The 13,592-nt window shown below is 34.4% G+C and overlaps 1 protein-coding gene across 1 annotated transcript; it reads right to left on the bottom strand.

The window, feature by feature from the left end:
• Positions 1-100: 100 nt before the first annotated feature.
• Positions 101-12,282, bottom strand: LOC133338134 (putative odorant receptor 85d; the record flags this gene model as incomplete). Its single annotated transcript, XM_061546322.1, has 3 exons — positions 11,498-12,282; positions 424-628; positions 101-256 (listed from the first exon to the last, which is right to left on the bottom strand). Coding segments are annotated over exons 1-3 (1,146 nt in total), but the record flags the coding sequence as incomplete, so codon positions are not given.
• Between the last annotated feature and the right edge of the window lie 1,310 nt (positions 12,283-13,592).

Here is a 13,592-nt window from a genome sequence, read left to right as displayed (position 1 = left end):
ACTCAAATTCGTTCGTTTAGTATTTTATAAAAAGTGGTTGTTTTGAAATTTGCGCATAAAATTTAACAAAAACAGAACAGAATATTAATCAAAAACATACATTGCCATAACTTTCCATTGAAATGATAAAAAACTTGAAAGCAGTCAAATGTGATGGCCTCTGAGAACGGGCTATGGCCAATACCAGCATACGTCGATAACGAATATCAGTCGCATACCATTCCTGGCCGATTAATGATTCGCTAACTCGGGAACTCTATAAATAGTGTAAAGATATGTGGAAAAATATCTCAGTTTATCATATATTTAGATATATGTAGAAATCTTTTTTATGCTCGGCTTATGGAACAAATGTTCTGTGACAAGTCAGCTAAGTAAGTAGATAATGGACGGATGGGTTTCTCTACTAGTTTTCGTACTTACATAATCAATTAGCAAGTTTCCAAACATACAGATATAGTAGACTTGTGTTGTAGACGATGCAAAAAATCCAACAAATTTTATCATATCCAAATCCAAGTCCGAACCTTTGGTAATTTGTATCGAAATCAGGACGATAATCAGTATAGAGATCATATAATTCAACAATATTGAAATGCTGAAAATGTCATTAACCGTTTTCGAAACACTGAAAATAAACAATAAGACAACGTTAAGGCGAAATAAATTAAACGATCGGCGGTCCGACCCATTTATGTATATATTTTGAGTGAAGCTACTTTAGTTGTTGTAAAACAATGGATTTTCCGGACACCTTGTCAATATTCAAAATACATTTTATTCAAAAATATTAAAAAATTTGTTTTGCATTTCCCTAAATGACGTTTGATTGTCTCATTCAATCTTGAACTATGAAGATATAACGTAAACTTTGACCTAAAAATCTTGGCTTTTCTGTTCGATTTCCCAACAATGTTTTCAAACAAATATTTGGAAATATTTGCATATTTCTAACCACACATTTTGGCATCGCAATACCTTCTTTCGCGCTAAATAATAAAAATACCGAACATGACTGGGCCGAACTTTAGATTTCGGACTAATTGTGATTACATATATAGTTCATTATCGAACCTTACGTTCTAGTTTTAGTATTTCGATATCTTCCGCAGGTGAAATTATTACAACAGAGTTTTAAAGCCAAAATAGAACTCTAACAAAAGATCAGGCTAAGGATCAATGTTTGGAACTTTTAGTAGAAATAAAAAACAACTATTTATTAGTGGGGAATGTATGGCATTGTCCGCCGAGGGGTAAGGCAGGGAAGACTATAGTTTCCCTGCCTTACCCCTCGGCGGACAATGCCATACATTCCCCACTAATAAATAGTTGTTTTTTATAAAAACAACAAACTGGGATTAAGCCTGACTATTTTGCAAAAACAAAATACAAATGGTATCCCAAATAACCCGCCAAACACTACTGAAGAAATAAAAAATCAATATGGTCCGTAATAATCTACATTTCGTTTCATTTAATGTAGAAGTGAGCCGAAGGATAGAATTATCGAGTATTTTAAATTTGAACAAAATTGATTTTGGTTTCATACAAGAAACACATTTAAGAGATGCTCACAGGGTTAGATTGTAAAATTTTACATTTATTAGGGACAACAGTCCGCAGGGTTAATATTACTAACTTTCATTTCCATAGTGTGTTTGTTAGTAAAGGTCTCATTTTAAATGGAATGGAGCATGAAATTTTGGTTGGATCTGTTTACATTCCATGCAATGCTGATCGCACTCAATATGCCGAAAGTTTGTCCACGATGCTTCAGGTTTCTCAAAACTACTATGGATTAATTTTGGGTGGTGATTTTAATTCTAAACACATATCGTGGGGCGATACATTGAACATTGTCAATGGGAATACTTTATTTACATGGTTACAACAATCATCAGTGTATATATCCAGTATTTCGGACACTTTTCCCTCATTTCCAAATGGAAATTCGTTTCTTGATCATTTTTTAGTAAGTTCTAGTATATTTGACCCAATATGTCGTAATTTTCAAATAAAAAGTTTGGCATCATTTTCGGACCATTTCCCTCTTAATTAAGTTTAAAATTTCCTTATGTTGTCAATATTTTTAATCACTCCTAGAAACTACACTTCATATAAAAACACTAATTGGGATGTCTTCAGAGATGATACAAAAAGGGATTTATTAGTAAACTTTCCGTCTTCCGAAATATGTCTTTCTAACGCTGAAATTGATGACTTTATCGATACATTTACGGAAGTGATACATAACACACATTCCAGACACTCAACAAGAGTAGCTTTTAGTAAAAGATATAATGTTTCGGATTCCATAAAAAATCTTTTTAAATTAAAGTCTAATTGGCAAAGAAACTTGAAAAGACTCTTTTATTGGCATCGTGATATATCAGATCCAAATTACTGTCTTTTATCAAAACAAATTCAGCTATTGAACATCATTATAAAGCGTCAAATTCCTTAAAATATTTAGGCGTTACTTTTGATAATCTTCTTAAATTTAACAAACATGCAAGAGAAGTTTTAAATAAGGCATATAGGATTTTAGCATCATTCTCTAAAATTTTGTTGAACAAGGACTTTCCAGTAAGGACAAAACTGTTGCTTTATAAAGCGAGCATGCCAGTCTTCTTGTATGCATTTCCAATATGGTTCAATATATCCCCTATAGTTATTAAGGAAATGGAAATATTGGAGCGAAAAATTTTGAGGCACTGTATTTGTAAATATTTCAAATCACCTTGCAAACGTTTTTCTAACAGAGTAGTTTATGGTGAGTCGAAAATTACTCCTGTTGGGTTATACGTTTGTTATTTGATATCAAAATTTATTCATAGGGTAAAAAATCATGATAACAGTTACGTGTCAGGTGTTTATAATAATCAAATATCATATTCTTGGAGGAATACAAATTACTTGTCACCTATTGGCTATATCAATGAAGCTCCGCCGAATTTTCACATTAATGCCAATACTCGGTGTCCATTTTATGAAAAATCTTATCCTCGTACGCATAGGGGGTAAAATGAGGGTTTGTTGTATTTTATTTATTTTTTGATTTTCTTTGGTTTTTGTTTTTAGATTATAAGTTTAATTGAGTTTATTAACACTCCAGATAAATACATTCCCGGGAGCAAGGAATTTTTGTTTTACATTAATACTCTGAATTTGTTTTTTGTTTCTAGTTTACTCTTAAGCATGATGCTGTACACATAAATATTGTAAATTTTGATCATACATTACAATCATAAGTATTTCTAAATATTATTACCACTCTGTAAAATTATATTGTTTGTTTAATCTTCACCACTTTTGGTATATACAAAAGATGCTCATATGTACAATATCCTTTAGATAGAATAGACATATAATCTTTGGAGGACCATTAAAATTGAATCTTAAGGAATTAACTGCGTGAAGTTGTAGATATTTGAACAAAATTAAAACAACCAATACAGATACAATCTGAAATCTATGCAAAATTTAATGTCAATCATCGAAAATATATATATATATATATTGTAGTCGAATTATGTAAGAAACATACCCATTGTAAATAATACACTTATCGATAGCATTTAGTAAATGAACGCATCCATTGTAAATAGTACATTTATCGATAGCATTAAGTACGATCAAATACAACTATGTAATTAGAATTAGAATGATGAAATAAAATGAAAAGAAATCCATTCTTGGCGTGCCCTCAGAAGAGTCAACAATATATATATATATATATAACTGGACGTCTTTGAGCAACCGTGGCATCCACCATTTGGCATGCTGGATCTGTATACGTTATCCAAAATATATCTCGACACAAAATCCAATACACGTTATTCTAGGTTCGATTTGGTACGTTGTGTACTAATTCGTCCTAAGCGGACAAACTTTAGTTATTTGGTACATCATGTTGATAAACTCGAATGAAAATATATCTGGAAGCTAGATTTAAACTTGAAACCTCTTCAATCCAATACGCTATGCAATATTTTATGTAAAGCGAACAGAAATAGGCTCCTCCATTCGAATAAAACCGGACTAAAGTATATATGTGACCTATATTTAAATCCGAACCGATTTCAAACTTAACCAAATCATTCTAGACTAAATTCAATACACGCTGCGAAATTTCGTGAATATAGAACAAACATAGACTCCTCGGTGCGACATTTACATAAAATCGGTCGAAAATATATATGGGAGCTATATCTAAATCTGAACCGATTCTAACAAAACATCGCATACATCAATCTGGACCTAATTCAGTACTCTGTGCATAATTTTGGTTCAATCGAACCAATATTGGGTGTTTGGTGCACCATTTACATGAAATCGGACAAAACTATATATGGGAGTTATATCTAAATCTGAACCGATTCCAACAAAACACCACATACATCAATATGGACCTAATTCAATACTCTGTGCAAAATGTTGTCTCAATCGGACCAATATTGGGAGTTTGCTGCACAATTTACATAGAATCGGAAGAAACTATATATAGGAGCTATACCTAAATCTGAACCGATTCCAACAAAACATCACATACATCAATGTACACCTAATTCAATACTCTTTGCAAAATTTTGTCTCAATTGGATCAATATTGGGAGTTTGGTGCACCATTTACCTAAAATCGGACGAAACTATATATGGAAGCAATATCTAAATCTGAACCGATTTTCTCCAATTTCAATAGGGTTTGTCTTTGGGCCAAATAAATGACTTGTGCCAAATTTCATTCAAATCGGATCATAAATGCGACTTGAACTTTCACAAAAATACATGGACGGACGGAAGGACAGACGGACATGCAAGAATCAACTCAGAAAGTGATTCTATGCATATTCTCAAAAGGAACCATGGATCTATCTCGATTCCTTTTGTCTGTTACAAACATATGCACAAAGACATAATACCCTGTACCACAGTGTGGTGAAGGGTATAAAAAGGGGTTATATGGGACTACCCCTAAAAGGGGGCGAATATTAATAATTTTTACTAGAGAGATTAGTTATCATATACGACTACCTATTAAGAACTCAAAATACTAAATTACAGCCAATTCGGTGGAAAAATTACCGATCAATACCCCCAAAATACTGAAAATTATGATGTACCGTTATATGGGGGCTACAAGAAAATGTGGATCTATAACAATTTTAATATAAACAAGTGAAAAAAGCGTTAAGTTCGGCCGGACCGATCTTTGGATATCCTCCACCATAGGAATACTTACAGTTATGGGGAACATACCAAAAAGTAGACCTATAACGACAATTCTACCAATCGATTGTTGCCACCCATGATGTAGACCAAATACAAATTTCAGCAATTTTAATGGGGGGTTTTTCCACGGTAGGGTGAACGAATTGCAGAGCGAAACATTTGTATAAAATCCTCAAAATACTGCAATTTAGAGGGCAAAGTAATATGAGGTATACCTAAAGCGGGACCAATATTAACAACATTGTGTAGGTATTAGTGATTATTTGGCATTTTTTTGGTATGCTTCACTTTTTAAAATGTATATCAATCAGGCACCCATTGATTATTTGGTGTACGATCAACATGAATACGTCGAAATTATATATGGAAGCTATGCTATATCTAAATCTGAACCGATTTCAAGGAAACTTACCAGAGATTAATTTATATTAATTTCAGTACGTTGATTTACATCAAATTAGACAAAACTATATATGGGAGCTATATCTAAATCTGAACTGATTTTCACGAAACTTAGCACACATCATTCCTGACCTAATTCAGTATTCTGTGCCAAATTTCGTACAAATTGAAAGATATAAAGGGAGTTTGGTGCACCATTTACCTCAAATCGGACGAAAATATATATGGGAGCTATATCTAAATCTGAGCCGATTTTCTCGAAACTTACCACACGCCATTCTGGACCTAATTCAGTACCCTATGCCAAATTTCGTGCAAATCGAATGATAGGGATTTTGGTACTTCATTTAACTTAAATCGGACGATTTTCTTAAAATAGGGTTCGTCCTTGGGCCAAATAAGTGACATGTGCCAAATTTCATCCAAATCTGATCATAAATTCGACCTGAATTTTGTTTACAATTTAACCTCTACAGACGGAGAGACAATCGAACGGACGGACATGCATAAATCGACTCAAAAAGTGATTCTATGCATATTCTCAAAAGGAACCATGTGTCTATGCGCAAAAACATAATACCATGTACCACAGTGTGGTGAAGGGGGTAATATGGAGACTACCCCTAAAAGGGGGCGAATATTAACAAGTGAGCAGAGCAGTATAGTCGGACAGGTATCAATTTAAAGGTCAACAACTACTCTTGAATATACTATCAACTTGTCTGGTCTAAATCCTTTAGGAGCGCTATAGAATAAAAATTTTATTATTTTTCACAGAAAAGTCAGGGTCCATTTGAACCGCTTAATACTGACAGACCTTTATCAAAACATGTACAAACTCGTGATGCTTGGATCATAATTGCGGCCAGAGCGACCAGAAAAACCGAAAAAAATTAAGTATTTTGTCCATTTCATCCACCAAATCTTAACCGATCTTTACCAAAAACAATTGGGGTCTTCATGCAAACTTTTGTGAAGATTGGACCATAACTGTGGCCTGTATCGTGTTTACAAATTATAATGGGCAGACGGACGGACACGCATGTCTAGGTCGATTCAGCTAGTCGAGATATGATAAAGGTGGGTCTTGGACCAATATTTCGCAGCGTTACAAACTCTTGGAGCTACACAAAGCTATAATACTCTGACAACATAGTTGTGTAGGGGATAATAATTTTTGGTAGGGGGATTTGTTAACATATACGACTACCTATTAACAACTCCAAATACTAAATTACAGCCAATCCGGTGGAAAAATACGATCAAAACCTCCAAAATACTGAAAATTAGGAGTTACCGTTATATGGGGGCTATCAGAAAATGTGGACCTATATTCATATTTTTTTTTTTTTTTGAAGACATTTAGTACCCATTAGTAACCCAATGTACCAATTTTCAGCGAATTCGGTTGAAAAGCGCGCCCAAGAACCTCAAAATATCAAAAATTGAGGGTACCCTTATATGGGAGCTATGCCTTAACGTCGACCGATATATCCCATCTTCGAAATTGACCTGCCTTCAGAAGATAGCGTAATTGCAACAGACTTGAAGACGGACATGGCTACATCGTCTCAGAATTTTACCCCGATAAAGAATATATATACTTTATAGGGTCGGAAATGAATATTTCGATAAGTTTCAAACGGAATGACAAATTAATTTACCCTCCATACTATGGTGGAGGTTATAATAATAAAGTAGAATTATCTATACTAATAAAAGAGTATATTAATTGACTGACTGATTGACTAACGTAACGATTCATCAACGCCTAAACGGCTGGACTATAGTGGGTGAGGATCACTCTAGATTCAAAGGTATCAGATATGGCTGGGTTTTTGGAAATTCGTACTATAACGGCACAAAAAGTACTAAATGTGGTACCATTTGTATTTGGCGTCATCGATGGAGTGTAGGATAGATATACCAAAAGATTTTTGGAAATTGTAACCATAAGTATCCGAAAAGTACTAAAATGAGAAAAAATCTTAAAATTTGGAATTCGAATCAAGGTATTGTCGATATAAGAAGCTAGTTTTGCTACTTTTTATTTGGCTGTACAAATAAAGCTGAAATCCTGAAATTTACATTACCGCCGGAGTGTAGGATTGGAATTGCTGTGGTGTAGGGTGTGTAGAGTATTTTGAAAATTCTTACTCATGTGTACTATATGGAACCGAATTGGGTTTATGGTGAACCGATAGAGCTGGAATATTGGCATTTGCTGTTAGAATCGCTGCTAGGGTGTAGGATTGAGCTTTGTAGAAAGTTTTAGAAATTCGTACTAAATTTGGTACAATTTAAATGCTAGTTTAACCAATAGAGCTGGAAATCTTGAAATTTGGAATAAGGTTGGAATGTAGGATTGGAAAGTTTTGGAGTTTTGGTAATTTATACTTATGGGTACTAAATTCTACTAAATTTGGTACAATTTGAATTTTGGGTGAACTGATAGAGCTGGGTTCTTGCAATTTGGAGTTAGAATCATTGTTGGGGTGTAGGAATGGGATATGTAGAAAGTTTTGGAAATTCGCAAAAATTTATACTAAATGGTACCAAATTTGGATTTGTGTGAAACGATAGAACTGGAATCTTGACATGTGGAGTTAGGATCACTGTAAGAATGTTGGGTTGGGGAATGTAGGGAGAATGCCCACTAATATGTACTAAATGGCACTAAATTTGATATAATTTGGATTTAGGTGAACCGATAGCGCTGGATTCTTGACATTTAGAATTAAGATTGGGTTGTTTTGGAAATTCATATTTATGATTGTTGAAGTAATTAATCATAAAAATGAATGTTAATGTATACTAACTGGTTCTAAATTTGGATTTGGGTGAATCTATATTTGAAATTTGTTTTTTTTTTTTGTGAAATAAGTTTTCCAATAGTACAAAGGGTAAAAAAGACACCAAGATAGTTACATTTCTGTTGCGGTCAGAATTGGTGTGTAGAACTGAAATCTGGCAGTACTAACATTTTGGAAGAAATATATAATAGTTGAGCTGAGAAAAAATTGTTTGTTTTGGATTTATTGATCTATGGTTGCAAACCTTTCATGATATTGACCTCCAAAATTTATTTTTGGGGAAGCTGTGTTCAGGTTTTTTATGTTTTTTCTCGATTTGTGGCTTAGCCATTAATATCACGGCCTTCGAGCCAATGTAAAAATAGAAGCATACACAGTAAGGATGCTGACATTTTGAAGTTCCTTTTTTTCTTTGTTCTAGCTTTAATGTATATATATATATATATATATACTAGAACGGCGGGAACTGGCATGCCAAAAACTCGAAATTTGCCAAAAAAAAATTTTTTTTTGGGTTTAGAATGGTGTGTGTTAAGTTTCATGAAAAGCGGTTCAGATTTAAATATAGCTAAATATAGCTATTTTCGTTCGATTTAAAGTAAATGGTGTACCAAAGTCCCTATATATCTTTCGATTTGCACAAAATTGGATATGGCGTACTGAATTAAGTATAAAATGATGTGTGCTAAGTTTCGTGGAAATCGGTTCAGATTTAGATATATCTCCTATATTTTTTCTTCCGATTTTATGTAAATTGTACACAAAAGACCCAAAGTTTGTCCGATTGCCACACAATTTCTGTACAATGAACTGTAGTTAATATAAATTAATCTCTGGCAAGTCTCCTTGAAATCGGTTCAGATTTAGCAATAGGTACAATCAGTACACTACCCAAATAATAAACGAGTGTTCGATTGATATTTGCTTTATATTGATTTACATAATTTAGTCCCATTGTAAGAAACAACACTATATCTGACAAATGAACCAGTGAGCGGAGCAGTATAGTCGGACGGGGCCGACCATATGATACCCTACACAACTTCCACGAAAATCTAACTTTCTGTGGTACTATATTCTGAGCTTGGGCAATATTTGCACTCTCTTGACCTTCACCGTGGGTTGTGTTGTTATGTTCGGATTTCAATTGTGACCTATAGATCGACTCGAAAAAACCCAAAATATTAAGTTTTCGGCCCCCTTTATCCCAATATTATAATCTGTTCATTACCGAAAATTACAGGCGTTGTCCTTGACCATACCTGGATCCTCATGGACAATTTTAAAGCGATCAGCGCTATATTTTCGCCCTCTAGGGTGGTAATGGGTTACTAAGTAATATTTGAATACGTAAGCACCTCCAAATATTTAAGTGTAACTCCCACATCCGAGTACATACAACAATATAATTGGCATAAATATGAAGATCAAGCACTCCTCTTGGGTATACTATCAACTTGTCGGGTCTATGCCCTTCAGGGGTAAATCTATACGCTATAGGATACAAATTTTGTCATTTTTCACACAAAAGTCAGGGTCCATTTCACCCGCTAAATATTGACCGATCTTTATCAAAACAGGCATGCTTATTCTTTGGCCCGATCCCCTTCTCCATATTGAGTTTGAGCCTCTGGAGGGACCAGAAAAATCGACAAAAATAAAGTTTTTGGTCCATTTCATCCCCTAAATATTAACTGAACTTTTCCAGAAACAATAGGGGTCTTCATTGGCCAGAACCCATCCTACATGCAAAATTTCGTGAAGATTGATCCATAACTGTGGCCTGTATCCTGTTTACAAATTATAATGGACAGACGGACGGACGGACGGACACACATGTCTAGATCGACTCAGCTAGTCGAGATATGACGATCGGTATACATAAAGGTGGGTCTAGGACCAATATTCCGTGGCGTTACAAACTTCTGAGGCTGCACAAAGCTATAATACCCTGACAACATAGTTGTGTAGGGTATAAAAATTTAGTATAGGTGGCAGAATGGCATGTTTATGGATCCAATTTCATGTTGGTCCTTCAGAAATGCAACGTCTGTTAGGATTCATATGTTGAATATACCCAAAGAGGTGAAGGATATCATATAGTCGGGCCAGTCCGACTTTACTACTTTCCTTACTGGTTTCAAAAATATTTTGAGTTTTTATTCTGTTCTGGTTAGTATTTCGCGATTTAAATGTTGACAGCATGTGAAGACTACGCCATGAATTCGACACCCGGTAGACATACATAATGTGCAATGATAAATACAATATGATGACATTATTTCTTGGATCCTAAAACAAATAATTTTCGCAATATATTTTGTTTTCGCTACAAACCGCTACACAGACTGATTTTGATATCATTTGATTTGTCGTGGTGTTTAGATTATGTATATATTATTTTTTCATATTTCGCGAAAGTGCGCAACTCTTTTCGATTATTGTAATATCAGCATATTCATATTTTACAAATGAAGTCATATGTCAAATTTTTGTTCAATATAATAAACGGCGTAATTATAGATTTTTGCCCGCATCTACCAAAAATTTTATCACGAACGTATTCGGAAATTTTTCCATATATGTGTACCAAAAATTATTGATGTAGTACAAAAACAAAAAAGCCGACTTTTTGAAAATTGAATATTAAAAAAATTGGCAATATTACCCATATACATATGTGTATATATATATATATATATATAAGGATTTTCATGCACTAAATGAAATTAGTAATTTTTTTATATCAAGGGGTCCTAATTAAAATAAAAAAATCTATTTTTTAATTAATATAAAAATTTTATCTTGGACCGAAATGGATTAATATTTGAAATCAGTGTTAGTAGATGTTAAAGTGTTTTATGTTAAAATCAATTTCACTCCGACGCACAGTGACAATGAACTGGGCGCGCAAACTTATTACCTTTTCTAAGATGTTTGGAAAAATTCCCAATAAAAGTACGTGGAATATAGGATTTCTTGCGCGGTGTGTGATACAATATTATCGATTATTATCGATTTAGTGCCAAATTAATAAACTTTCAACTTACACATTCAACAAATTATGCCTTTCCAATACGATTTTTAGCTCCTTCATATCACTGTCATAATCCTTCGCTTTAAAATTGTCAATACGATAACAGAGATAGTCGTACTGCATAATTACCAAATAGATCGTACACATTAACAGCATATCGGAGCCGATGAAAAAACACGAAATCGTAAAACCACCCATTAATTGTGATAAATAGGCAACAGCATAACCAATTCCGCCAGATGCATCGAATGGATATACCATAATGTAGGGTGTACGTGCCACAAATTCCTTATTCTCCGCATCGCTGATCAAATATTCGATTGTCGACTGCACCAGCGGAAAGACAATAAACATCAGGGCAATGCTACAGTGTTGAATGCTCATGAATTTTGAGTGCCGCATAATATAGGCGTAGTGGTGGGTCAAACGAAACTCCTGGCGTTCCTTTAGAGTCTGGGGGAAAATCCGCTCAATGTCCTTGAGAACTGTGTAAAGCTTCTGGCGACCAATAGCCACAGATATGGTTTTGAAACAACCGTTCATGGCAAACACTAAGTAGAGCATCCACTGGGTTGCGTGCACCGTATCGACAAACTCACCAAACACAGTGAACAAAACCTTCGTAAACCAACAGACTATAAAATTGATAACCAGAAAGATAAAGATACACTTCTCCTTGGTGGTCATGACATCATTTGCATCCCATTGAAATATCTTTATACCCACGACACTATAACACTGCAACGGAAAACGAATGAAATCGTTTAGTCTTAGAGAATTATCCGTGGCCAGAACCATTGCGATTGAAGGGAGAAAACACTTTGAAGGGCTAGTTCAATTTTATTATAACCCTCCAGCCAGTGTAGTATTCTTAATTATGGGTATGCCAACGGCAATTGACTTATGGATGATTACAGGGAAATAATTGCCAATTAGCCATTTGAATTTGTAGCAATGTTTGCAAACATTGTTTGGTATTTCAGGAACACAGGCATCTGCAAATTATCCCTTAAACAATTACAACTTTTTCTGCATTGTTTCTAAAATCGCAAGACCTTGAAACCTTACGCAGACCGATATTGAACATTGTTGGTTGTATGGAACACATTTACATTAACGTAAAACCGAAAACTAGAATCTAGTTTTAAAAAACCCACCACTACTAGTCCATTTATCGATTATTTTTCTTTAGATCAACTGACTATTTTAACATGAGGATGCATTTCTTTTAAATTAGTTATGTTTGACTGATTTATAATTGGCTTGAAAATATCACTTATTCATAGGTCTTAAATAAATTAGCTTATATATGTATATAGTACTAGTACTATATATATACATATATATATATATATAGTACTAGCTGGAACCGTGGCGCTTCGATGTCCCTACTAAAGTTATTAACGTTAATTTGAAAATGTTCTCACAAACTGACAGAAAATCAAAACGTATCATGTAAATAATTTTTTATCAAATTTACAAAATTATTGTTTCCTTGTACATATGTGTATCTGTCAGTATAGATTATGACACTTAATAGGATAAATAACATCCTAATATCGATCACCTCCATCTGTTAGCTCCTCCACGAAATGGTAATTTTTTTTAAGAAAATTAAAAGTGTATGAGAGTTCTGTGAGGAAATCTGTGAACAGAGGCACACCACACGGAGGAGTAATATCTCCTCTTTTATGGCTTTTGGTGATACATGAGATACTGCTAAAATTCGACCATCTTAAAATAAAATTTGTAGCCTTGCTGGTCGGTGGGAAGTTTCTACCGGCGATCTCAGACATCATGGAAGGTGCGCTTTCCACTCTGTCCAACAGGGCACACGTCAATGGTCTTGGCACAAATCCCACAGACAGAAATTGTGCTCTTCACTGGGAAACGTAAGATTCCAAATTTCCCAGGGATCAACAAAAAGATACTGCTGACTAAAATGAATACAGTACAGCGATCGGCTTCGTTCCTGACAACCGGAGCACTAAAAAGCACACCCCAAGCAGCCTTGAATGAAATCATGAACCTCCAACAACTGGCGGTCAAATTCCAGGCTGCTAGATATTCTCTGAGGCTCCGAGAAACCGATGCCTGGAAGTCGTTGA

Source organism: Musca vetustissima, unplaced genomic scaffold (genome assembly GCF_032173495.1).
Source record: "Musca vetustissima isolate MV318-11 ecotype Yass unplaced genomic scaffold, APGP_CSIRO_Mvet_v1 utg197139, whole genome shotgun sequence".
Classification (NCBI taxonomy): domain Eukaryota; kingdom Metazoa; phylum Arthropoda; class Insecta; order Diptera; family Muscidae; genus Musca; species Musca vetustissima.
This window is presented reverse-complemented; position numbering and strand designations above follow the sequence as displayed.